At 41.5% G+C, this 25,993-nt stretch overlaps 1 protein-coding gene across 4 annotated transcripts in view; it reads right to left on the minus strand.

The window, feature by feature from the left end:
- The window catches only part of CSNK2A2 (casein kinase 2 alpha 2), a 41,739-nt gene extending 16,217 nt beyond the window's left edge, over window positions 1-25,522 (minus strand). For 2 of the 4 annotated variants that reach the window (XM_021093948.1, XM_021093949.1), the window contains exons 1-5: window positions 25,375-25,478; window positions 24,477-24,588; window positions 13,560-13,661; window positions 10,471-10,521; window positions 134-193 (exon numbers count right to left, since the gene is read on the minus strand). In XM_021093948.1, the coding sequence (XP_020949607.1) occupies window positions 134-193; window positions 10,471-10,521; window positions 13,560-13,661; window positions 24,477-24,588; window positions 25,375-25,478 (429 nt within the window). Of the gene's footprint in view, window positions 1-133; window positions 194-10,470; window positions 10,522-13,559; window positions 13,662-24,476; window positions 24,589-25,374 lie in introns of all 4 variants that reach the window. The other 2 variants (XM_021093947.1, XM_021093950.1) reach the window with 2 other exon arrangements.

Raw genomic sequence — 25,993 nt, forward strand, 5'->3', positions numbered from 1 at the left:
AGTAAAAAAACCACTAAAAATCTCTGGGTATCAAGAAACATTCTTCTTGAGTTCCTGAGTTCTCTTTGTCCTCTCAAAAACTTGTCTTTTAATGAATAATTCTAAAAAATTCATTGTCATGAATGTCACTTACTTTAAGTAGTTCATACATATAAAACCGGATATCAAAGTCGGTCAGGATCTGGTACAGTTGCTGAAACAGATTTCAGAAAGCAGTTTAGTATTATGGCATCTTGTTATTCCAAAGCTGGTCATCATTCTCTGTAAACTTAGTGCTTATTAAGTCACTCAAGAATCCCAGAACTTACTACTTATTTGTTCCAGAAGAAAAAAAACAAAAAACTTGTATAATGCTCCAGGATTTCAACACCCACAATTACATTATTATGGAGATGAAGTCCAAGTTGTCCAACTGTCCTCATATTTTTACTGCACTTCAAAGAAATTAACCCCACTGCAGCACCACAGTTTACTTCAGCGAACTGAGTTCCAAGTGGACAGCAGAACCTGAAAAACTTCATTAGCTCGCACAATAAAATAGTGGTAAGACAGTCGGTCTATTTATAAAAGATGAGGAAAGTGAACTGCTATAGCATTTGGAGATGACAAAAGACTTTCAACTCTCCCCATCAATCCAAGCAGTACCTCCTATAAAGTTAACCAGCACACCTTTATTAAACCTGTTTTGTTTCTCTTAATTATTGGAAAACTCAAGCCATGTAAGCAATCTAAGGCGTACAGAACAGCGTACACAATGTGTCTGTGTAAATGGAGGGGAAACTAAAACTACACATGTAAGAATGTTACAAAAGAGAATAATGAAAAGTCGTTTCATGTATATATGTGTGCAGGGGATGGATGGCTGGGGCACAGGGGAATGAAGGAGACTTTTCACCTTCAGAAAAACAACGGACATGCCAAGAATGAAATCTAACATTTTCTAATACCAAGATTTAGCCTTTCTCAAATTTCCCCTTTCAAGTAAGAATTCTCCCTCCAGATTAGTCAGAGTATCTGATTTCCTGAACCTCAGGTAGCAGCTAGCTCAGTGCACTATAGAAAATGAAAACACACTCGGCAGTATACTGGTGGTGCCTTGGAGCTGCTCCGTTACTTGAGGCCAACCCTGGTTGGGACTGAAGCGCATTTAGGCCCAGTGGCACAAAGAGGCCATCGCTTCTACTCAGGAGAGACTCAACCGCATAACAGCCAAACATCCAAGTGTTTTGTGATGTCCCAGCTCTGCACAGCAAGAAAGGCTTCTCAGCCAGCACAACAACAGCTTGGATGCATAGACACAGGCCGAAGACACCATCTCTTTGGGTGCCAAATCAGCTCTTCCTCTGAGAGTTAAGGAGATCACTCCAAGAGACCAGGCCACGTTGAACCTCAAGTCAATATATAGGCCATGACAGAGCTCCCACTGTGGTGCAGTGAGATAAGGACCTGGCATTGCCATAGCTATGGGACAGGGAATACGTGCAGCGTGAGATTTGATCCCTGGTCCGGGGACTTCCATATGCACTGGGTGCAGCCAAATAAAATAGGCCATGAATGTGAAAAGGGCATTTTCTAACCCCTAGTGAGCAAGAATACTTTATTTCCAGAATACAAATATGGGCTACTTCTGATTATCTGAGACGCCTTCCTCTCATATCATGTGGTATCTGTACCAAGCATTCATGTGAATGGTATGTAAGGCATAAAAACAAGTGTCCTTGGACTGCCAACACAGTATTTCTAGCTATTCCAACCAATACCAATGCTATGTAATTTAAAAAAATACTAGTTGACTAGGACCCTTTAGGCCTTCTACATTACAAAGTCCTGAGTGACAGGCTGACACACACTGTCATTTCTCAGGAGCTCTGGGGAGGAGGAGACCAAACTAATATTTTACCACCTAGGCCTGAAATTCAGGATTCCACAGAGTCTGGCCTCCTCCAACTTTTGTAGCTCTTTTTCCACTGCAGAGCCCTGGAGTTTCCCACTCTGACCAAACAAACCTGTGTGCCACCTCCATTCTTCCCCCCATCAAATCTAGAATGCCCGCCCCTCCCCCTCAGCTAGAAAAGTCATAACCATCCCATCTGAGCTCCACAGAGTTGGCAAAGCTCTTCCTTCTCTGAACTGCCAAGCTGTCTAGTATCCTCCAGGATGCGCACAGGACACCGACAGCAGCAGCGTCCCAGAGTTAACACTCCTCACTCAGGTACTGACAGTGACCCACATCCTCAAAATGACTTCTCACTCCGCTGTGAACAAGAGGCGTCTCCACCTTGTCCACATGCCGAGAGTCCTATGCCACCACCCCTGCATACCACGGCATATACCTGATGGGGAGGAAGAGGTGCCAGAGCCGTGGCAGTCACTGATTTGGTGATTCAAGGTCTCCGAACGTTCCCTCCCCAAGCTATGTCAAGGGTCCACTCCAAAACTCTGTATTCTAGTCCTCGCACAGCAGAGCAATACATTTTCCATACCCCAGAGCATGTAGGGTGTGGTTCTCTGCTTGCATATAGAAGGTGGTCCATAAGTATGTCTTTGATAATGCTCACCATTCAATGGACTCAAATTAAAATTGTCTTTCAAGAAATAGAAGTAGGAGTCCTATTGTGGCACAGTGGAAACAAATCCGACTAGGAACCATGAGGTTGCAGGTTTGATCCCCGGCCTCGCTCAGTGGGTTGGGGATCCGGTGTTGCCCTGAGCTGTGGTGTAAGTCGCAGACGCAGCTCAGATCTGGCGTTGCTGTGGCTCTGGCATAGGCCTGTGGCTACAGCTCCGATCAGACCCTTAGCCTGGGAACCTCCATGTGCCGCAGGTGTGGCCCTAAAAAGCCAAAAAAAAAAAAAAAAAGAGAGAGAAAAAAAAAGAAAAAGAAGTAGAACTACTAAGAGTCCATGACAAATCAGAAAAGGAAATTTCACAAGAATCACACTTCCATTTTCTTAGTCAGCTACATAGAGAACATCATTAACCAACCAACTACAAAATGTTGCTGGGAAGTTTGGCTTTATTTACATTCATAAAGTAAGAGACTTATCAAAAACAAAACAAGCCTAGGGTTTCCGTCATGACTCAGCAGTAACGAACCCGACTAGGATCCATGAGGATGTGGGTTCAATCCCTGGCCTCGCTCAGTGGGTTAAGGATTCTGTGCCGCTGTGAGCTGTGGCATAGGTTGCAGACACAGCTCGGATCTGGTGTTGCTGTGGCTGTCATGCAGGCCAGCACCTGAAGCTCAGATTCAACCCCTAGCCTGAAAACGTCCATGTGCTGCGGGTGCGGCCCTAAACACACACACACACACACACACACACACATTTACAAAGGTGTCGAGGAAGAAAACTACTCACCAATCCTAGTTTAGTCCCAAAGCCTCAAACACCTTGGGCATTTCCCCCAAAATCAGTTATACTTCAGGACTATTCAAAGGCCCAAGGCAGACATTTCTTGGGACTTTTAATCAACCTCACAAAGTCTGAGGAGAATAATGGGAAAAATACAATTTGATCCAGAGAATCCAACGCCCAGAAAGGAAAGGCTACAAATGGGCCTCATTTACACTGTCTACACACAGTTCTTTAGACTCCGGTAGCAGTTCAGGTACACATTCCACGGCCCCATCCCCAACGACTGTCATTCAGGAGGATCTGTTACTTCCAGAAGGTTTCCAGCCAGGAGTGGGAATCACCACCAGGGCAAACTCTCATCCTGCACACACAGTGTGCACGTTCCCCGACATACACAGCCCAGTCTACGTCCAGAAACCAGTGGTCCCCATGTGGGGAGAAGAAAGCGGGAGGAGTGGGATTTCAAGTGAAAGGCGTTGGATGCCAGAAGCACCCATTTTGGCACTGTTCACATAATATATCCCAAGATCCAGAATGAAATCAAGGGCAACATTTTCAGAAATTTAAGGAAGCAGAACAAATCATTAATCAAGCACACCAAAGTTACTAAAAATGTCTTACAAAGAAATGACAAAATAATGCCAGTGACCTATAATAATAGTAAATTTTGTCCCTCCAGTTAAGGATCATTTGTGCACTTATCCTCTCCAGATCAAACCCTAACAGCACTAACAAGGTCTCAAGATAGAGGGGTAGTCAAGGCCCACTTTTATGTGGGTGATACAAAATTTCCCACAGACTGGAGTTCCTGTCGTGGCGCAGCAGAAACAAATCTGACTAGAATCCATGAGGATGTGGGCTCGATCCCTGGCTTCACTCAGTGGGTCAGGGATCCATCACTGACATGAGCTGTGGTATAGGTCGAAGACTCAGCTCGGATCCTATGCTGCCGTGGCTGTGATGAAGGCCGGCAGCTGTATCTCAGATTCGACCCCTAGCCTGCGAACTTCCATTTGCCACAGGCGCAGCCCTAAAAAGCAAAAAAAAAGAACAGAAATTTTCCACAGACTAATATGGGTCTACTATCTTTTCAAGACAGAAGTCTTATCATTTAAAATGCCCAAATGATATACATTTTATTTAGAATATACATTTATTTTTATTTATGCTCTTCCAGAGGCACAGAAAACTCAGAAGCATGTCTCAACAAAAACTCTTTCTACCTTAAACCAGTACCTTAGTTTCCTTCACACAATTTTAAGTTTGGAAGTTTTCTCCAACTATTCATTCCAACTTTCAGAAACTGGCTTTTCCTACGCATTTATTTTAAAGTTTACTATTTTGGGAGTTCCTATCTTGGCTCAGTGGAAACAAATCTGACTAGCATCCACGAGGACACAGGTTCGATCCCTGGTTTCGCACAGTGGGTTAAGGATCCGGCGTTGCTGTGAGCTGTGATACAGGTCACAGACGTGGCTCGGATCCGTGTTGCTGTGGCTGTGGTATAGCCTGGCAGCTGTAGCTCCGATTTGACCCCTAGCCTCGGAACCTCCTTATGCCATGGGTATGGCCCTAAAAAGACAGGAAAAAAAAAAAAAAAAAAGTACACAAAGTGTAGCATTCTGATCTAAGTATCACCATATATCTTTTATCATCACTCTGACATATGTGAAGCATAACTGATGATTTCAAGAAATGGACTAAACCAGTACTTCTACCACAAAATAAAATTCATGGGAAAAAATTAGTAAGGCCATCAAAGATCTGAACTAAATTAGCAAGTTCTGATATCAAAATGACTATGTACCAAAGTCACAAAACAACTATCAACAAATTACAAATAACTGACATTACAGATCAAGTTTTCTGGACACAGTGCAATCAAATTAGGCACAAACTAAAAGAATCACTAACAAACTAGAGGAATCATTAAAAATAAAACAAAGAGATCCTAAATCATACAGCCACAAAGGACGTTCCTAGGACAATAATTACTGCCCTGGCCTACACTAGTCACAGCAACGCAGGATTCAAATCTATCACTTCTGACTATAAACTCTATGATACATATTAGATGGCATTATTGTATAAATATTAATTTTCTCGTGTGCTAACAGTATTGTGGTTATACAGGAAAATGTCCTAGCTAGTTCCACTGCAAGCACACTTAAAGAGTAAAGCAGAATGATTTCTGAGACTTTAAGATGACTTCAACAAAGAGAGACAAAGAAAGGAGGATGGAGAAGGGAGAGAAATAACTATAAATGTGGCAAAATAATAATAACTGGTAAATCTACATGAGTAATGTAAGGGTATTAATTGTGCTACTCTCCAATTTTCAGTATGCTTAGGCATTTTCAAAGTAAGTTTGGGGAGAAAAATCCAAATTCACAAGTTTATAATTTGTACTTGTAATTGGAAAACTATATAGAAGTGCACTCCATAAACAGAATGTGGCGAAATGGTATTTGGGTGTGTAGAAAGTTAAAGCATACCTACTATTGACCAAGAAAGACAGAAACAATCAAATGAGCTGACTTCAACCCAAGAAGTTAAAGGAAAAACAGTGAAAACCCAGGAAAGAAAATAATTAAAGAAAGGAGGAAAGATGGAAAAAAATAAGAGAGGAGCAGAAACAATAAAACAGAAAACCTAACAAAACCAAAAGCTGATTCTTTGAAAGCAATAGTAAGAGAGCTCTAGCAACACCAATTTTTTCTTTTTAAAAAAAGAGGAAAAAAGAGCAAAGGTAAAAATGGTACAAATGTAAAGGAAAGCATAATTACAGACACATTAAGTTTTTCAGATCTAAGAGAATTTATGAACAACTTCATATGAATATAACTGAAAGTAGAAAACTTTAGAAATAATCATCCAAACACTCGAGACAGAAAACTGAGATAAAACTTTAACCTATAGTACGTTTTAAAAAGAAAAGTGTAGTCCAAAGTCTCCTCTCCCCACCCCAAAAAACATCCTATACTAAGATAATGCCTATTTTATATAAACTTTCAGAGAAAGGAAAGGAAAAGCTAACTAATGTTATAAAGTTAGTATAACCTTGATAACAAAATAAGAAAGACTCTACAATAAAAGGAAATCATAGATCAAAATTTTCAATTGTATCAATAAAAATACTGAGGCATTCCCATTGTGGCTCAGCAGGTTACAAACCTAATATCCATGAGGATGCGAGTTGGATCCCTGGCAGATGTGGCTCACATCCGTACTGCTGTGGCTCTGATTAGACCCCCGGGCTGGGAACTTGCATATCCTACAGGTGTGGCTCTTAAAAAAAAAAAAAAAAAAGTCTGTATCACTGTTGATTCACCCCTGATACTTAAACCTGGGACAAACATTCTCTGGACGATACCTTAAAATTAGTTATTAATACACTTAACACGAGTTCCCTGATGGCCTAGTGGTTAAGGATCTGAAGTTGTCACTGCTGTGGCTCAGGTTCGATTCCCGGCCAAAGAACTTCCGCATGCCATGGGCAAAAAAAACCAAAACCCAAAACGCTTAACAGTAAAATGGGGGGAAAAAAAAGAAAAACCTTTCCTAGGCGTTCCCATTATGGCTCAGTGGAAATGAATCTGACTAGTATCCATGAGGACATAGGTTTGATCCCTGGCCTTGCTCAGTGGGTTAAGGATCCGGTGCTGCTGTGGCTAAGGTGTAGGCCGGTGGCTACAGTTCCGATTTGACCCCTAGCCTGGGAGCCTTCATATGCTGCAAATGCAGCCCTAAAAACAAACAAACAAAACAAAAAACCTAATAAGATGAACACCAGACAAAAATTAAAAGCCTGAAGGACTGAAGGACACTGGACATTAAATCAACTGGTTTCTCCATTTGTGGCCTGACATATGATCTAGAAAAGAAAATAATCTTCCTGTTATGATTTGTTCTTCCAAACAACACATCTGCTCCCTGATACATAAGATCTTAAAAAAAATGACTAAAATGGCATGGCTTGAGCATTCAAAGGGGACCAGCAGTTTAATGTGGTTGTACAAGCCCATCTTACCTCTGTTTTTTCCCAAAGCTCCTCTCAAATAACTGTAAGAGGTGCAGGGGGGACTAACTCACAGTAACTAAGAGAATGAAGAGATAACAAATTTTGAAGCTATAAAACAGATGTCTAGTTGCCTTAGCAGACCAAAAAAGATGAGAATCCAGCTAACATTCGGCCAATGAGGGGGTCTGGTAACAAACACTTCATCTTGAAAACTGCACAAAGTCTGAGGAATTGGTGACAAGGTATCACTGAAAGAGGGTAAATGAGATTGAGCTGAAAACAGGATAATGAGTTTAAAACTCCACAGTGGCAAGGGGGCATTAAGTGCACAAGGCACACCTGAGGGCTCTTCTCAACTTGAGTCAACTCAGCTGGCAGCCAGGCTTGATCCTCAAGACAAGAGCTGACACTCAGTAATCAGTAATTTCACTACCCTAAAGTATGAGTAGACATTCAAAAACCATGACATTTCAGACGACTGTAGCTCAACACCCCCAAAAAAGGAATTTGGAAGAAAAACAGAAAAGGGCATGAAGAAAACATAATGGGAAAAAACCCACATATCCTCAGTGAGAAAATAGAAGATATTACATAAAACATAAAATAGGATTCTATTTTTAAGAATTCAGAGGAGAAAATAGAGCTCTAAGATATGAAATCTGACATTTGAATGAGTTCTAGAAAGAAGAAAGGGAAGAAAATAAAAGAACATTAAAAATATTTTTCCAAAAAGGAAGGACATGAATTTCTGGACTGAAAAGCCCAGTATAAGCCCCCAGAACAAAAGATGAAAGTGACCACATGAAAGTACATCACTGTGAAATTTCAGAGACTGAGAACAAAAAGAAAAATCCTAAAAGCTTGAAACAAAAACACAGATCACATAATATTAAACCATAATGGCTTTGGTGGTAATAGTGGAACAATCTCTTCAAAATTCTGAAGAAATTATTAATTAGAACCTAGAATTCTATGCCATGGCAAATAAATTAATTGAGAGGACAAAATAAAAATGCTTTGGGGTATGTAAGCCTCCAAAAACATCATTTCTCATGATACTTTTAAAAGAACCTCCAAGAGAACGTATGCCATCAAAATTTCCCCTTTGTAAGATTTCTCTAGGAATTAAAAACTGATCGTCTATATGTTAATCAATAGAGCAGCTGTCTAAGAAACACAAAAATGCTAAAGAGAAAATTTTCATGTATGGCTAGATAACTGGTAAAAACTCATTGAGGAAGCAGCGGCACTGAAATCTGAGGGATTTCACCATGAAGTTCCATTAAGACCAGTTTTTGTTCATAGTAAAAATCAGCTACATACATCAGCACAATATTCTACCAGCTAAGCAGTGCTACGCTAGTTAATGAAAGAATTTACATCCCACTTTTTAAGAGTTCACTATTCACCTTATGGAGTCATAGCAACAAGGAAACTTGTTACCAACTGGAAAAGCTATCCAACTGGCCCTCCACATCCAACAGTTCAACCAAGCATAGACTAGAAACAAAAATTCAGAAAGCTGAATTTGAACGCTCCACCACCTATTTACATAGCATTTACACTGTATTAGGTATCGTAAGTAATCTAGAGATGATTTAAAGTATATAGGATGACAGGCATAGTTATGTGCAAATACTAGGCCATTTTATATTAAGGACTTGAAAGTCCTCAGATTTTTGTAGTCTTGGGGGTCCTGGAACCAATCAGCAATTCCTGTGGATACCAAGTGATTACTGTATATAAAACCTGTTTCTTGTTTTATAAGTGATAATATCTACTTCTGCTTATTTTTCACTAATTAACCTTATTTTAGAGCGATTATCTAAGACAAAATAAATGTGAGGATAAGATTCTTTTATTTTCATCCCAGAGTATCTCTCCTGATATCAGCATTTTTCAACTACTCATTTCATTTTGTACTAACTTCCATCACAATGAAATCACAAGCCTTTTATTCACTGACAGAGAATTAAAATTACCTAAAGGTTCTCTAAATGCCCCTAAAATATCTGCGACCTACACCACAGCTCACGGCAATGCCCGGATCCTTAGCCCACTGAGCAAGGCCAGGGATCAAACCTGAGTCCTCATGGATGCTAGTCAGATTCATTTCCACTGAGCCATGACAGGAAATCCTACATTGGTTTTCACATTATGCTCTATCATATCCAATATGCCTGGCCCCCAAAATCTTATCAGAAGATTGCAGTGTTTGAATGACAATAAAAATAAGTTCATGAAAAACAGCTTGAAAACCATGCTTTTAGGAGTTCCCATTGTGGTGTTGCAGAAACAAATCCCACTAGGAACCATGAAGTTTTGGGTTCAATCCCTGGCCTCGCTCAGTGGGTTAAGGATCCGGTGTTGCTGTAAGCTGTGGTGTAGGTTGCAGATGCGGCTCGGACCCCACATTGCTGTAGCTGTGGCCGTGGTGTAGACCGACAGTTTTAGCTCTGGTTAGACCCCTAGACTGGGAACCTCCATGTGCCATGGTTGTAGCCCTGGGGAAAAAAAAAGCAAAAAGATCACAAAAGAAAACCCCATGCTTTTAGAAGGGTATTCCAAAGCCTAAGTTAATATGCATTATAAACATAAGAAATATAAATAACCAAAAAAAAAAAAAAGGCTTTTCTAAAGCACAGTGACTCTGTGTCATGTGCTTTGTATGCAGTGTGCAGGAACACACATGAAACTTGAATCCAATGTACTGTATTGCCTTTTTTCACACAAGCCCTGTATCCACTTATCACTTCCTATCAGGAATGTAATATGCCTACAAAAATTTAATCTAACATCTACCTAAAACTATGCTGTATACAACAGGAGTGTTAACGATGAAGTATTAACTTAGACCCAGCAGAGGAGCTATTCCCAGATAAGTGAGGCACAAAGGTGGTAAGTAGTTTCATCCAATGCAAGAACCTAATTGCTTTCTGCAACCTGTACTAATGCTACAAGGAATCCAGTATTATCTTCTGCTCCTACTAATGACCTCTCTTGGTCTCCTTATATTCTAGAGTATCAGGAGTACTTAGGCCACCTCCCCATTCCCCATTAACCCCATGCCAGAAAGAAAAAGTATATACGCACCTTAAAATCTGTATTATTGATATATTCAAATACCAAAGCTGGTGTCTTTGACTGCAAGAGAAAATATTAATGCTTCATAAGTATTCAAACAATAAATGTAATTTGCTTCTGATGTACTGGTCCATCCCCAATACCACTTTATTTATTTATTTATTTGTTTGGTCTTTTTGCTATTTCTTTGGGCCGCTCCCGCGGCATATGGAGGTTCCCAGGCTACGGGTTGAATCGGAGCTGTAGCCACTGGCCTACACCAGAGCCACAGCAACACGGGATCCGAGCCGTGTCTGCAACCTACACCACAGCTCACGGCAACGCCGGATCATTAACCCACTGAGCAAGGGCAGGGACCAAACCCGCAACCTCATGGTTCCTAGTCGGATTCGTTAACCACTGCGCCACGACGGGAACTCCCCCAATCCCACTTTAGATGAAAAAAAAAATTCGCTCATCAGGGAGAGCCTATTAAGAAAAAATCCTGAAATTTATGTTTGGAATTCGCTTCAAAATAACTGGGGATGGAAGGCAGTGAGCAGGTGGGTGGGGTATAGATGAAGCAAAGCTGGCCACAAGCTGATTAACCTGAGCTAAGTTGGATGATGTGTGCAGGGAGGCTCATTATATTATGCATTTTATCTTTTTAAATCATTGACGTTTTTGGTCATGCTCAAGACATGCAGAAATTCCCAGACCAGGGAATGAGCCACAGCAGTGAAAAGCTGGATCCTTAACCTGCTGAGCTATAAGGGGACTCCTGAAATTTTTCATAATAAAGGTTTTGCTTTTTTTTTTTTTTTTTTTTGAAAAAGAGATATATTCTCTGACCAACCTGTCAGTGGGTGTTGGGTGTGGCACATTAAGTGAAGATTTATACTCTGCAGTGTTCCAATTTGCCAACTACAAAAAGAGGGATATGTTTTAATTTTGGTTCAATGAAAGAACCAGATGCATTTTACAGAATTATCATTGGTCTTGTGAATTTATCATAAGTCTCTACAGGATTAAAAAAAGAAGTCCATGAGTATAAGTTATAATGTGAAATTACTGCCTTGCCTAGGGACAATTAGAGAATGTCTTGCTTTACAAAGATATGTTCCCCCCCCAAATCATATAAAATCACATGTTCTTTTTTCTTTCTAGGGCCGCATCTGTGGCATATTGAAGTCCCTGGGCTAGGGGTTGAATCAGAACTGTAGCTGCTGACCTATACCAGTCATAGCAACACCAGATCTGAGCCCAATCTGCAACCTACACCACAACCGGCAGTAACGTCAGATCCTTAATCCAACTGAGTGGGGCCAGGATTGAACCCACATCCTTATGGATACTAGTGAGGCCCTTAACCCACTATCCACAATGGAAACTCCATAAAATCACATATTTTTAAAGCATAATTTTTAATGCAATGAGTACAAAATTTTACTATTTCCTTGTGTAAATACAGATTTTCAAAGGTTGGGTTTACTTAAGTAAGGTAAAATAATGCTAACAGGTGGTAATAAGCTCTCAAAATTGAGAGAAAAGGAGAAGTTTAAAGAAGGGGTTTCTTATAGAAAGAAACAATATCATCCTGAAAATCTTGATGGCTACAAGATTTTGTTCAAGGTAGCAGGTGAAAATTACCTAGGAAGCGGGCCACAGTACATGCATGCATGCCTCTGCCAGAATAAGCATCAGCTTTGGCCCAAGGATTCCTCACTATTCCAATGCTGAATGGGTTTAATCAAGACTACCAGATCCCTCTACAGGCTGAGAGCAAGCCTGTTCCCCTACAAGTTAGGGAACGAAGGTTCCTTGTTAGCTTTCATTCACTTCCATTTACTTGCGTTACTCATCATAAAACACACACACGCGAAAGCATGTGCAACAAATTACAAAAATAATAAGACAGGAAATCACTGAGTTTTGTTAACATAAAAAAAACAAGGCGGGGGGAGGATGAAGATACTTCAGGTATAAAACTATGTACTGGCTTACACTACGTTAAGTCAGTGTAAAACTCAATCTGAGCTTATAAGGCTAGGATACATTTTTAATGCCAAGTAGACAGAATTTAGCATACAACCATCCTTCTCAATCTGATTTTCAGAGTCCAAAAGGAAAAACTTTCCTCTTTTTTCAATTCAACAATACTGTATAATCCTGGGCAAATTACTTAATCTCTGCAGACGTCAGTTCTCTTATCTGTACAATGGGACAATGTGGATAATAATGGTACCTACACACTGAATTGCTGTAGGGATTAAATGATGTGATACAGTAAACACTCAGTGCCTGGCACAGAGTAAGCATGCAATGCATGCTAGCTACGTTATTATGAGGATGTCTTTAGCAGACAGAAGCAAAGACCTACTTTTTAAACAAAAGCTCACAGGAGAAGAGGGGAATATTTGAGGTAGAACAGGTGAAGGACAGAAATTAGATGGAAGTGCTATAGAAGTGGTACAAAACAAACAAAAAACTCTGCTAATCATAAACACTTACAGTTAGGTTACTCCCTAGGGGGAGAGAAAACAAAATTAAACCACATACGTAAAACTGCTAACAATTAAGCATTTTAACAAAAATATTTAAACTGCATCTGCCCACACAATGTGAGCCCTAATGGTGGATGCTGAATTAAAAGATCAGTATGAGAAAGAGCAAGATAGTGACCTCAGGGTATCTGTGGGGCTGTGATTTGTTCAGCTCTCTATGCCAAGTGTCCACATGGAGACACTTCCTATCTCCTAATATAAACCCAGATTTTCAAATGTCAGTCTTATTTAAATGACATAAAATAATGTTAACTGGCAGTACTCTCAAAACTGGGAGAAAAGCAGAGGCATAAAGGAGATATTCAGCAAATGTTAGTGGGCCAAATCAAAATAATGAGGTAATAAATCTGGGACAGGGATTTTTTTCTACATATAGGTTCCATAAAAGTGGTGGTGGCTATTTTATCACTGGGCCACCAAGATTTTTTTCTGGTTTTCAAAACCATTAAATTGTAAAGACAAATATAATCATTATATTGTAATGATGTTTCCCATTACTTTAAGGTTCTATGAGACACACACACACATACTCTGCCACAAACACCAGGCACCTACCACAGGGTCCTTCACAGTGTCAATCAGCTTAATGATATTTGTTCCACCACGAAGGTTCTCCAGAATCTTAACCTCTCGTTTTATCTTCTTTTTCTTCACTGGCTTAAATACACAAGCGTAATGAGAAGTAAGACTCCTTTTGAAGTTAATAAATACAAATTCAAATCCATATACCAAATGGATATTGCACTATCTTGCACACCATGTTATGCTAAAGAACATGTCTAAATTAGAAGGGGAAAAGGGGGTAGGGAAATAAAATGGGCCTGCCCATAAGAACTTTTAAGAAAAACCAAAGAATTCACAGACTCATATAGCTTAAGTAGCTACGATTAGGGCACATACAATCTTGAACACTCATGTCATACTTTAAAAATAAAATGCTTACTAGCTAAGTGCCAAACGGAAAATGTTATAACTCTGAACAGCTGTCTATCACACACTCACAAATGGAAAAACTGAAACAAAATGGTGAGACACCTGCTCTTCCCATGAGTTGTATGTAATTTTGTCTTCTAGGAGTGAAGACCAGTTCACTGACATCAAGTTACAAACTTGTTTCCCAGCTGCTAGGTCCCATTTCCTGTCACCATTCCCATTTCCTTAATATCTAGAATCTGAAATCAGCTCAGAGCCAGTAAAACTTCCCAATTGATCCCACTCCTAAAGAAAGAGATGATGGATCAGCAAAGGAGAAACTGATCTTTGACATAGCAGTGATTGAAAACCCCTGCTACCTACTAACCACTCAGTTCCCTGGAGAAAAAAAAAAAAAAATTTTTTTTGAAAAACCTTAAGCAGAAAGAGTAGCATTATACATGTTATTTCTTGTCTTAAATGGGCTAAAGAGTTTGAAGAAGAATAAAAGCAGCTGTGGAAAAATAAGCGTTATCACAATCAATTATGTTTTATAAAGTACTTAACGGGCATATAGGAAGCACTCAATAAATGTTAGCTTTATTATTTTTAAAGTTTTCGTTAGTGATAAATCATATTTCTTCCTCACAAAATTCCTATGTAGTAGACTCGGCTAAGTTGAGCTATTTGCCCAAGCTCACACAGTTAATAGTAAAGAGTAGGGGTAGGATTCAAAACTAGACAGTCCCCAGGCCTTCCTCACTCTTAGCTATTATGTTTTCATTTCCCAAGTGCAGCTATGGGAGAGATATAACTAAGGAAAGGAGTGTCCCATCATTGAGACACTGTTATAACAGCACAAGCAAATAGAGTCCAATGGATTGGCCATGAAACAAGATTAAAACAGTCTGTGTGTATGTGGTGGTGGTGGGATGTGGGGAGTTGTTATATACACACATGAGAGAGAAACCATCATCTCTTGCTGGTCACCAAGCTACAGCTCTGAACACACAACAAAACAGAGAGAGATTATTAAATACAAAACACCTGCATCCCCTGTAACAGGGTCCTTGGCTGAGAGATCCTGCTGCATTCTTCCAAGCCAGCTACCACAGTCATGCCCACTTCACTTGGTCAGGGTTCTCAGTAGAACAGATCTGGCCACTGCAGGTCTTCCCTGCATCCACTTAGGAATCTTACTCCTAATTACCCTTTTTCTTAACTACAGAGCTCAATACTTTGGGAAAAGGAAGCACCTGAACATGAAGTACGACGTGGTCAGAAAAGAGCCAGAGAAGGACATACTACAAAATAGGTACCCTATAAGCTTCAAAAATATCAATATCATGAAATACACTGAATGAACAACTACTCCAGATTAAAAAGGTATGACAACTGAATATAACACATGATCCAGGATTTTTCCTTTGCTATAAAGATTATAACATCATAAGGGCAACTGGCCAATGAGAACAAAGGGTGTAGATAAGCTAACAACACTACATCAATGTTCATTTCTGATTTTTGATCACGGCATTGTGGGTTTTATAAGAAATTGTTCTTCAGGCAATGTAGGAAATTAGGGATGACTGCAATTTGCTCTCAAGCACTTAAGACATGTAAAACAAATATAATTATATCTATGCATAAACACATGTATGCGTCTATATGTATATAATATATACACAAGAGAGTGAGAGAGAAGAGTAAAACAGATGCCAGTATTCGAGAAATCTGAGAGACACAAGAATTTTTATGATTTCTAAGTCTGAAATTTTGCTAGAAAGTTAAAAGAAAAAAAGCTGGCTATTATATCTAAAAACTCAGCCATTGCTACCATATTCTAGAGTTGTCATCCCATACTAGAAAGCAGTTACAAGTCTGCGGGAGTGGTAACAGAGGGAGAAAAACACCACAGCCAAAGAAGCCTGTGTTCACCAAAAGTCCTCCTCTCCCTCTAACAGTCAATCAGTACAGGGGTAACCCATTAAAGAATCTGCTCCTATGAGAATGCCCAATATAAATCCTTGCTCTGTTCTCTGCTATTTAGCAAGAGACCAGGCAGGCACCCGGTTCCTAGCCAACGCAGTTAAGATAAACGTATTTTTCATTATGTCTAAAGATAACTTATAGAGGAAATGAAGCATATTTTGCTACCCTAGTGTCACCTGTTCAACCACTTCCCAAACTAGTCTGACGACAGCAGGACAATTCTAAAGTGGTACAATGGAGTCACACTGCAGCTGGAATCCGCAGCTGGAATCCTCACAAACTGGCAAAAGACCAAGATACTGCAAAAAAGGAAAAGTGATGGACAGTTCAGGACACTCCCCTCCAAAGCAGGGGCACCAAGTCTCTAAAGGAACCAGGCTATAGGTAACTCCCTTTAATTTCAAGCTTACTCCTCTGAACCTGAGGGATGCTGCAGGAGTTAAAAAACCAATGAGCTCCCAGGGACTGAAGGTAATGATTTAAATTCCATAACTAGAATTGGAGAGAAAAAGTTAGAATTTCTAAGGGAGGACCCTTAGCATCTGAAGGAAAAAAGACCATGAATTTTTATAGAAATAAAGATGCTCCGACCCTCTAGCCCAGGGTCTGGACTCATTCACCACCAGTAAAACAGAGAATACATTTCTATCACAACCTCATCATTTCACATTTCATTCTGCGTGCTAGAAAACGCCTCTCTCTCACCCAACTTTCATTTATTCCAACTCAGAAAGTGTATGATTCTAACTGAATTAGTTTCGCTGTTTTACACAACAAAAAAATTTAAACTCAGAGTCTAGTAGATAAAATGGCAAAAAGCTAAAAAAAATTAATGTATTAAATCTAGTTTCAATAATAAATGAATTCTGGCACACACCTAAAGAGAATGTTTAAAGGGAAAAAATTCAAATTCTTCTGTGTATGAGCTCTGAAGAGAAAGAAAAGAATTTCAGAAGGTTTCTGCTTACAAATGAAGAGTTTCAGCTATTTGGGAGACCTTGTTTAATGTAATCCAAGAGTAAGGATTTCCTTTTCTTTTTTTTTTTTCTTTTCCTATCCACCAACATTAAACATTTTAAAACAACAGACCAATTTAGTGATGGGCTGCTTGGAAAGACAAAAGTTGATAAAGTAATCTGGCTGACTTATTTTCTCACAGTTGCTTTTGTTATTTTCTTTTATTTTCCTTTTTTGGCTGCACCCGTGGCACATGGAAGTTCCCGGGCCAGGTGCAGCAATGCCATATCCTTTAACCTACTGTGCGGGGCCAGGGAGGGCACCAGGGCCGCCACAGAGACAAGCCAGATCATTACTCCACTGCACCACAGTGGGAACTCCAGAGCTGGTTTTTATTTATTTATTTATTTTAATCTTTTTTGTCTTTTTGCCGTTTCTAGGGCCACTTCCATGGCATATGGAGGTTCCCCGGCCAGAGCTGGTTTATAAAAAGCCAGATCTGAGAATGGTTTCAACTACTAACATTTAATTGTGATTGAATCTGCAAAGTAATGTCTACCAAAGGTTTAAGAATTATGACCTGAATACAGCCCAGCAAATATTGACAAGCAAGGTCTCCATATTTTTCTTTCCAAGCACCACTGAACCAATAAATTCAAGGAAGGCAGCAGAACTTTCCAATCTGGGATTACTTTTATTCTACTACCAAAGCAACAACTGCCCCATTAAGATATTAATTTTATCAGCTGCAATAAACAATTACAGTGAACAATGGTTGTGAGGAATGTAGGATGGAGTAGAAAGCAAGCTCAGTCTGGATGATGGCTTTTATTACCTTGGTAGCATCTTTAAAATCCACTGCAACTAACCTAAATATGAACATTTATCTGAGCAGTGTTTACTTCTTCACAGCAACTTCCCCTAGTTTCATCTTCCTAATTACATTATCAACTTCTTGAGGGTAACTATTCTCAGGATTAAAAAAATTTTTTTAATTTAAAATAAATCTCATCAAGAGAGCAGTACAGTCCTTTCTACTCTGGTTCTGCCCTCTAAAACCATTCACTCGGTCAAACTGAAACACTGTTGTTATAACCATATTTTACTGTTCTAAGTGCAGGCACTGCTTTAGGCATATTTAATTCACATTTAATAGTACTTTGAGATGAAAACTGTTAGCTACCACAATTTTACAGGAGGGCACTGAGGAAGTTGAGATTACTGCTCAAGGCCACAAGCTCCTAAGTGTTGGAATTAACATCTGAATGCAGGCAGTCTACTTTCAGGACCACATTAAAAAAAAACAACAAAACAGAAAGCTCACTGTGTAGATTACTAAAACACTACCACCTATCTGTACCTCATGTGCTTTTTCCTACAACCTGTGAGTTCAACAGAAAGGTATACTCATTTCACAGGTAAGAAATCACTCAGGCGGGTATAAATGAAGAAGCTAGTTCTAGAACCTGAGCCCCTGTCCTCCATTTACAGCACTCCTTGCACTTTACCACCCTATCACTGAGGTGACAGATCCTAAAACTCAGGCTCCAGGAATCACCTAGAGCCATGCTCTACACATGAAAATGGATATTCAATATCAAGATATTCTTTTCACACATGGTTCACTCTCCAATAAACTCTAATATATTAAAGGGATAAAACTGTTAACCCTTAAATCTGGCAAGTGATCAGGATGAGACTTGGAAGAACTATATGGGTTAACGAAGTATGAAAACACTGGTTCTTCTGGCGTCAAACCAAGAACAGAAACTAACATTTCACTTAAGCGTTAAACATGCTGCTGTGGATACAAACCAGAGAATCCAAGTCTGGGTCCCTATAGCTTCCTGGACATTCATTCATTCCACACTTTAAGGAGCAACCCACTGACATCAAGTCTCAGAAGAATAACTCCAAAAATCATTAGAAACAAATTGATTCCATTTGTCTTCCAGTGAGTGTCTGTCCATCTTTCCAGCACAGCTCAGCACATCCAGCAAACGTCCTATCCGTGCCCCTCACATCTACTAGACTCCACGGCAAAGACTCCACAGTCATGGGCCTAGTGCTTCCAGCCCCGTAACCATAGGACCCTGAGCAAACACCTGGGTCTTAATTTGTTTAAAAAAAAAAAAAAAGTTTCAGTTCTAATAACTTCTATGCTCCCCATTCTGTGATTCTGTTTCAAACAGGTTAACCACACTCTTAATCTCTGATCTCACAACGGCAATAAGAAAAAATAGCACTGATTAGTTTGCAATTTAAAAAACCTGTATTATTTATTTTTTTTTCTTTTTAGGGCCACAGCTGTGGCATGTGGAAGTTCCCGGATAGGGGTCAAATTGGAGCTGCAGCTGCCAGCCTAAGCCGCGGCCATGTGGGAACCAAGCCTGCAACCTACACCACAGCTCACAGCAACACCCTACCCCTAACCCACCGAGTGAGGCCAGGGATAAAACCCGCATCCTCATGGATACTAGTTGGGTTCATTCCGCTGAGCCACAAGGGGAACTCCTATATTATCCTTAATGTTACTAATACTTTAATAACTTTTTAAAACAATTTTTATATAATGAGACATGTGAAAACTAGAAATACCAAAAAAATTAGATAAATTAGTATTAATGTCTTGCTTTAGGAAGATGATGTTTTGGTACACTCATCTAATAAAGTAAATGGAGAGTAAAAAAACTACCACCTGAGACAACAGAAATAAAGGGAAAAGTACAGTATCAGCATGGAGAAAACACCATTTTGTTATGACCTAAATGATCACCAGCTCACTATAAAGTAAAGAAAAATAATCCGTAATCAATAGTCACCTTATTCTTCTTTTAACACTGCCTCCTGACAGCACAAATTTTTAAAATGTCTACAAACAAGCAGGCTTGGAAAAAACAAACTTGTACTACCATCATTCTTTGAAGCCTGATAATTTCTGGAGGGAAAAAAATTAGTCAAGTTCTTTATAAAGTAAAACTACCAAAAAGAAGTTTTATATGAGGATTTCCAGTCCTTGCAGCATAGATCCAAAAGCCTACACATTTGTGTTTTAAATGTTACTGCTCTTAACTTCTGTTTAGGAAATAGCAGTTGAATTTGAAGGATCCCAGGAACACAAAAAGAAATGAAATCCACAGAGGTGGTACTTACAAAATATTAAAAATTGTCCAAAATGGCCAAATGCTTATATTTCTGTGTAAACCTTCCTAAGAGGTACTACAAAAGAACTGAAAAGTTGATTTTTTAGAATCAAAAGATGAAACTTCAAGCACAAAAGTGGCTTTCTGCTCTGCTGTTAACCCTTACCACCACCACTCCATTTGTTCTCAAAACAATTTCTGTCAAAAAGGATATCATCCCCTATTGACTGGAAAGTTAACCATTTCAGCCCCAGAATCTCACTTCAGGACAGAAACATTCTGCTCACCAATTTCTTTCTTTCTTTCTTTTTTTTTTTAAGCAAACCTGCGATGTACAGAAGTTCCCAGGCCAGGGATCAAACATGAGCCTCAGCAGTGATCCAAGCCAAAAAGCTGGATCCTTAACCCAATGAGCCACCAGGGAACGCCACCAATTTCTAAATTCCTAAAACCTCTTCATAGTTTCAATACTTTGATCAAAAAAAATATTTAGAGGAGTTCCCGTCGTGGCGCAGTGGTTAACAAATCCGACTAGGAACCATGAGGTTGCGGGTTCGGTCCCTGCCCTTGCTCAGTGGGTTAACGATCCGGCGTTGCCGTGAGCTGTGGTGTAGGTTGCAGACGCGGCTCGGATCCCGCGTTACTGTGGCTCTGGTGTAGGCCGGTGGCTACAGCTCCGATTCAACCCCTAGCCTGGGAACCTCCATATGCCGAGGGAGCGGCCCAAGAAATAGCAACAGTAACAACAACAACAACAACAAAAAAAAAGAGACAAAAGACAAAAAAAATAAATAAATAAAAAATTTAGAAATCTACTGATGTAAATGATATAAAATTCCTCCGTGGTCATTCACCATCTAATCATTCTCACATATCAGAATGAACTCGATGCAAATCTTGTTGACCAAAAAGGCAGGCAGCCCTGTCCTCAAGGAATGTACCCTTTGCCTCAGTCACAATGTAAACATCAATACATAAGTTTCTTCCCACAATAGGAGTTCCCGTCATGGCACAGTGGTTAACGAATCCAATTAGGAGCCATGAGGTTGTGGGTTCAATTCCTGGCTTTACTGAGTGGGTTAAAGATCCAGCATTGCCGTCAGCTGTGGTGTATGTTGCAGATTCGGCTCAGATCTGGTGTTGCTGTGGCTCTGGTGTAGGCCAACAGCTGCAGCTCCGATTAGACCCCAGCCTGTGAACCTCCATATGCTGAGGTTGCAGCCCTAGAAAAGGCAAAGACAAAAAAAAAAAAAAAAAAAAGTTTCTTCCCACAATTGAAATACAGTAGGCCTATATGAAGAGGAACCTTTTTCTAGATTCTTCCAAATTATGCGCATCTAGCCCTCTGTTAAGGACATAATTTCCTGTGGCCAAATACCACAGTAGGTATTGGTCACAACTTTGACTTCTCTGAATAGGGGCACATAACTTTGGGTAAAGACCCTATTCTTTTTATTTTTATTTTTTGGCTGCACTTGAGGCATGCAGAAGTTCCTGAGTCAGGGATAGAACCCATGCCACAGCAGTGACCATGCCAGATCCTTAACCCATTGAGCAACCAGGGAACTCCAAGTTCCTATTCTTTTTATTTTTTATTTTGCTTTTTTGGGCCACAAGTGTGGCATATGGAAGTTCCCAGGCTAGGGGTCAAAGAGAGCTGCAGGTGCCAGCCTATACCACAACCATGGCAACACCAGATCCGAGCCATGTCTGTGACCTACATCGCACCTCATGGCAATACCAGATCTTTAACCTACTGAGTAAGGCCAAGATTGAATCTGCATCCTCATGGATACTAGTCAGGTTTGTTTCCACTGAACCACACCAGGAACTCCTCTTTTTACTTTTTTAATTTTTTTTTTCTTTTTATGGCTGCACCCTCAGCATATTCAAGTTCCCAGGCTAGGGGGTCGAATCAGAGCCACACGAGCAGCCTATGCTGCAGCTTGCATCACCAGTGGTTTTTTAACCCACTGAGTTAAGGTCAGGGATCAAACCCGCATCCTCATGGACACTGTGTCGGGTTCTTAACCCACTAAGCCACAACGGGAAGTACCCCTATTCTTTTATATATATATAAAATACTTTTAACCTACTTTTAATTCAGCTGGTTAGAAGGAGAAAATCCAACAGTACCCTAGGCAATTTCTTTTTTTTTGTTGTTGTTGTTGTTGCTATTTCTTGGGCCGCTCCCACGGCATATGGAGGTTCCCAGGCTAGGGGCTGAATCGGAGCTGTAGCCACCGGCCTACGCCAGAGCCACAGCAACGCGGGATCCGAGCCGCGTCTGCAACCTACACCACAGCTCACGGCAACGCCGGATCGTTAACCCACTGAGCAAGGGCAGGGACCGAACCCGCAACCTCATGGTTCCTAGTCAGATTTGTTAACCACTGCGCCACGGCGGGAACTCCCATCCTAGGCAATTTCTAACCCCATCCTTCAGATAGAACAAATCCGGACAGAAATGTCATAGGGCTTTGAAAAACGGAGACTGAGAGTAGTTTTCACCAGTGGAAACAAGGTGGTTCAGGCTGCACCCTGAAAAGAACGTGTGTGAAAAAGATCTAAGAACTAACACTTCATTAACTAGAGCATCACAGGGGCCTCCCAAGACTTATTCTAGAACACTGGAACTTACTCTGTGCTCAATGTTAAGATCTTACAACCTAACACTAAAACAAACAGTAAGAGAGAGGAAAAAAATAGGAAACAGGAGTTCTGGCCAAGGGTTATTTCAACATAGTGACGTTAGATATGCTTCTTGGTGCCTAAATTTCTGGTTGGTTAAAAATGTCCTTCAGTTTCCATATCGGGTACCCTAAACATATCCTATAAATCTTTAGAGCAGGGGAAAACTATCCAGCAACTGAGGCTATGAAGTTCTCCACAAGGATGACAAAAGGGCAATATGACACTTCCCTAAATGAATGTACTATTACTTATATACACACCTGAATGTGGTTCCCTTTCAAAAGACGCCACAGGAAGTTGCATACTTACTCTAAAAATGCTACCATCACATCAAAGTTTAGACATTTTTCTGGAATTGCTTTAGAGTCAGCAGTTTATTCTTCTGATTGCACAACAGTGGGATATGGGTACTCCTAATGTCAATTTATGCCTTGCTTATTTCCTAGAGAGATTTTAAGTAGCTCTATTAAAAACATTTATGCTAATGTTTAACAGAAAAAAACTGTATGGTTTCCCAGGTGACTTCTCTGATGGGAATATTTCTTTAAATATTTGTGAAGAAAAAAAATAAAGACCACGTGACTTTGTAGGAGCAGTTCATATTTAGGGAAGAGGAGAGTCAAACTCCCTATCTTCAGTATCAATTCCTCACATCTCCCCCCCAGTGTTTCTGACAGCACAAATAACTTGCCTATTTCTCTGCAAACCTGCCTCTTCATCACAAGGCTAGAATGGTAGCAGTAACAGAGTCAATCACTTTTCTGAAAGGTGATTTTCTGATAGTCGAAGCCTGACCTCCCTTTTTAAATCGGGACACAGCTGCCCCAACTTTACTTAAGGCACAAAAACAGCTTTTCAATCCTACATTCTTGTTCGCAGAGCCTCTCCAAAATGGCCACATTGGAACTCTTGTATATGTGAAAGTGCTTATATGCTCCTACTAATCAACTCTTTGGTCTTCTCGTGATTTCACTAAATGACATGCACGCACATTAAATGATCAGGCAATGATCATTGAAAAGAGTCTAAGAATTATTTTTTATATGCCTTTGACACATTATCAAAGCTACACAACCAGTTACTCAGAAGAGAATTTAGCCAACTCTTCATGTTCATCAAGATCAAGCCTTCCTTCAAGAGATGACAAAAGGTATCTTTAACAAATTCAGGGTTCTATAAACTAGACAGGTTGTTTTGCTTTAATTCAAAACAACCCAACTTCACGTTTACTAGCTGATAAGCAACAATGAATCTTCCTGGCACTACTGGCTCACTATATCCATCTTACCTGAAACTTTTAACACCAAGAAGGAAAAAACAAGTCATTTTTCCACAGGAGTGGTTCCCTCCACTCAGGTTTCAAATGCATCCTTGAAGCTACTTTTTTACAACTTTCTGGAATAACATATACAGTACTTGAGGAGCCTTTGCGTTGATAGGATCTTCATGAAAAGGCTCTTTTTGCTTCTGAATGCCTATTTATTTTCTAATAAATGGAGCCCCTTTGGAAGTTTCACTTTGGAAGCCTTTAATTACATTTCAGAACAAGCATGTTCCTGAACCATCACACTTAGAGTTGAAACAGGTCTGCCTATTTCTGCAGATTTTCTTGAAAGTTCACAGGAAAATGAGGTGGGAGGAGTAGGAGAGGGACATCAGACAGAACAGATGCAAAATGAGAGCTCAAACTGCTCATTGGAGAATGTGGCTGAAATAGTTCATATCCTTCTGACCTGTGAAAAAGAAACTTTAACGCCGCTCATAAGACACTCACCTTGAGAATTTTTACAACCACTCTCTCGTTGTTGGTGATGTTAATGGCCTCAAATACTTCACTATACTTTCCCCGACCAAGTTTTCGAACCAGCTGGTAATCATCTTGATTACTGTGAAAGCCAAGAGCGACAAATATAAATGGCAGGACTTAGGATTAACCAAGCCTATGCCCACTACACACCCCATCCAGGCGCTTCCATTAATCAAGCACTTGGAAGTGTCTACACATCATGCCACAACTCATTCCCTAAATGAAAGCCACAACATAAACTTGGCTCCTCGCACTAGACGCAGTTCCTAACCTAATTGGTCCCTCATAACTTAGGGGAGATAAGGTGGAAGGCACGGGTCTGACTCAATCTAGAGGTGAGCAAAGCATCCATCCCGGAGGCCCAGAGGTGCCCCTCCGCCCAGCACCTGCCTTCTATTGCACACCCAGAAGGTAGACACCGCCTGCCTTGCGAATCTGGACATCCTTAAAAAATTTCCTCCCACCCATCCTCATTTCAAAAAAATAGAAAAGCAAAGAATTTTAATAGCTCAAGAGGACAGCTGCTGACTTCCCACCCCAATAGAAACCCCAAAGCGTAAAAGGAAAGGCTGCTCCCTTACTCCCACCGGGCTCTGGTCCCTGGACCCCTACACTTGTAAGGAAGTATACCCTGGGGTAAGGGGTACGCACAACGGGGAGGGAGAAGCGGAAGGGAGGAGAGGAAGACGAGGGCACTGGTGGGGGGAGTGGACCTCCCACCCCAGACCGGAGAAGCGCAGGCCCAGCAAAGGGGCAGGCGAGGAGATAGACAGCGGGGGACAAGTGCGGTTTGCGCGGGGGGTGGGGGGACGGCCGGGCGGGGGTGGGAGTGAGAGGGCCCGGCGGGGGGCGGCGGCGGCTTTACCCCCAGCTCGGGACGTGAGACTCATAGTCCCAGTACTCGCGGCTCCTCAGGCTGTTCACCTCGGCGTAGACCCGGGCCCTGCTGCCCGCGGCCGGGCCCGGCATGGCGGGCGGGACCGGGGGGCGTCGCGGGGCGCCGAGGGCGGCGGCGGCGGCGCGACGGGGGGCGCGGGGCGGCGGGCGGAGGAGGCGGCGGGCCGCGGGCCGCCGGAGGAGGAGGAGGAGCGCAGCGGCGGGCGGCCGCGCCAGGCCGGGCCCGCGGGGGCGGGCGGGCTGGGGGCGCGGGGGGCGCCGGCCAAGCCGGCCGGGCCCTGGAGCTGCCGGCGGGACGGCGGGGCGGATGGCGCTCGCGCTCCGCGGCGGCCTCCGCTCGGCTCGCGGCCCCGAGGCGGCGGCGGCGGCGTCGGCGGCACCAGCAGCGGCAGCCGCCGGCCGGGAAAGGGGCAGCGGCAGCGGCGGCGAAGAAGGAGGAGGAGGAAACCCGGAAAAGGGGCCGCGCTCACTAGGAGCGGCCGACGCCCGGCCCGGGGCCGCCCAGCCTCACAGCGCCCCCTGCAGCGCGGGGGGACCCGCCCGCCGGCCTGGTCCCGCCCCTGACCCCGCCCCTCCAGGATCCCCTT

The sequence above is a fragment of the Sus scrofa genome, chromosome 6, assembly GCF_000003025.6.
Source record: "Sus scrofa isolate TJ Tabasco breed Duroc chromosome 6, Sscrofa11.1, whole genome shotgun sequence".
Lineage (NCBI taxonomy): Eukaryota > Metazoa > Chordata > Mammalia > Artiodactyla > Suidae > Sus > Sus scrofa.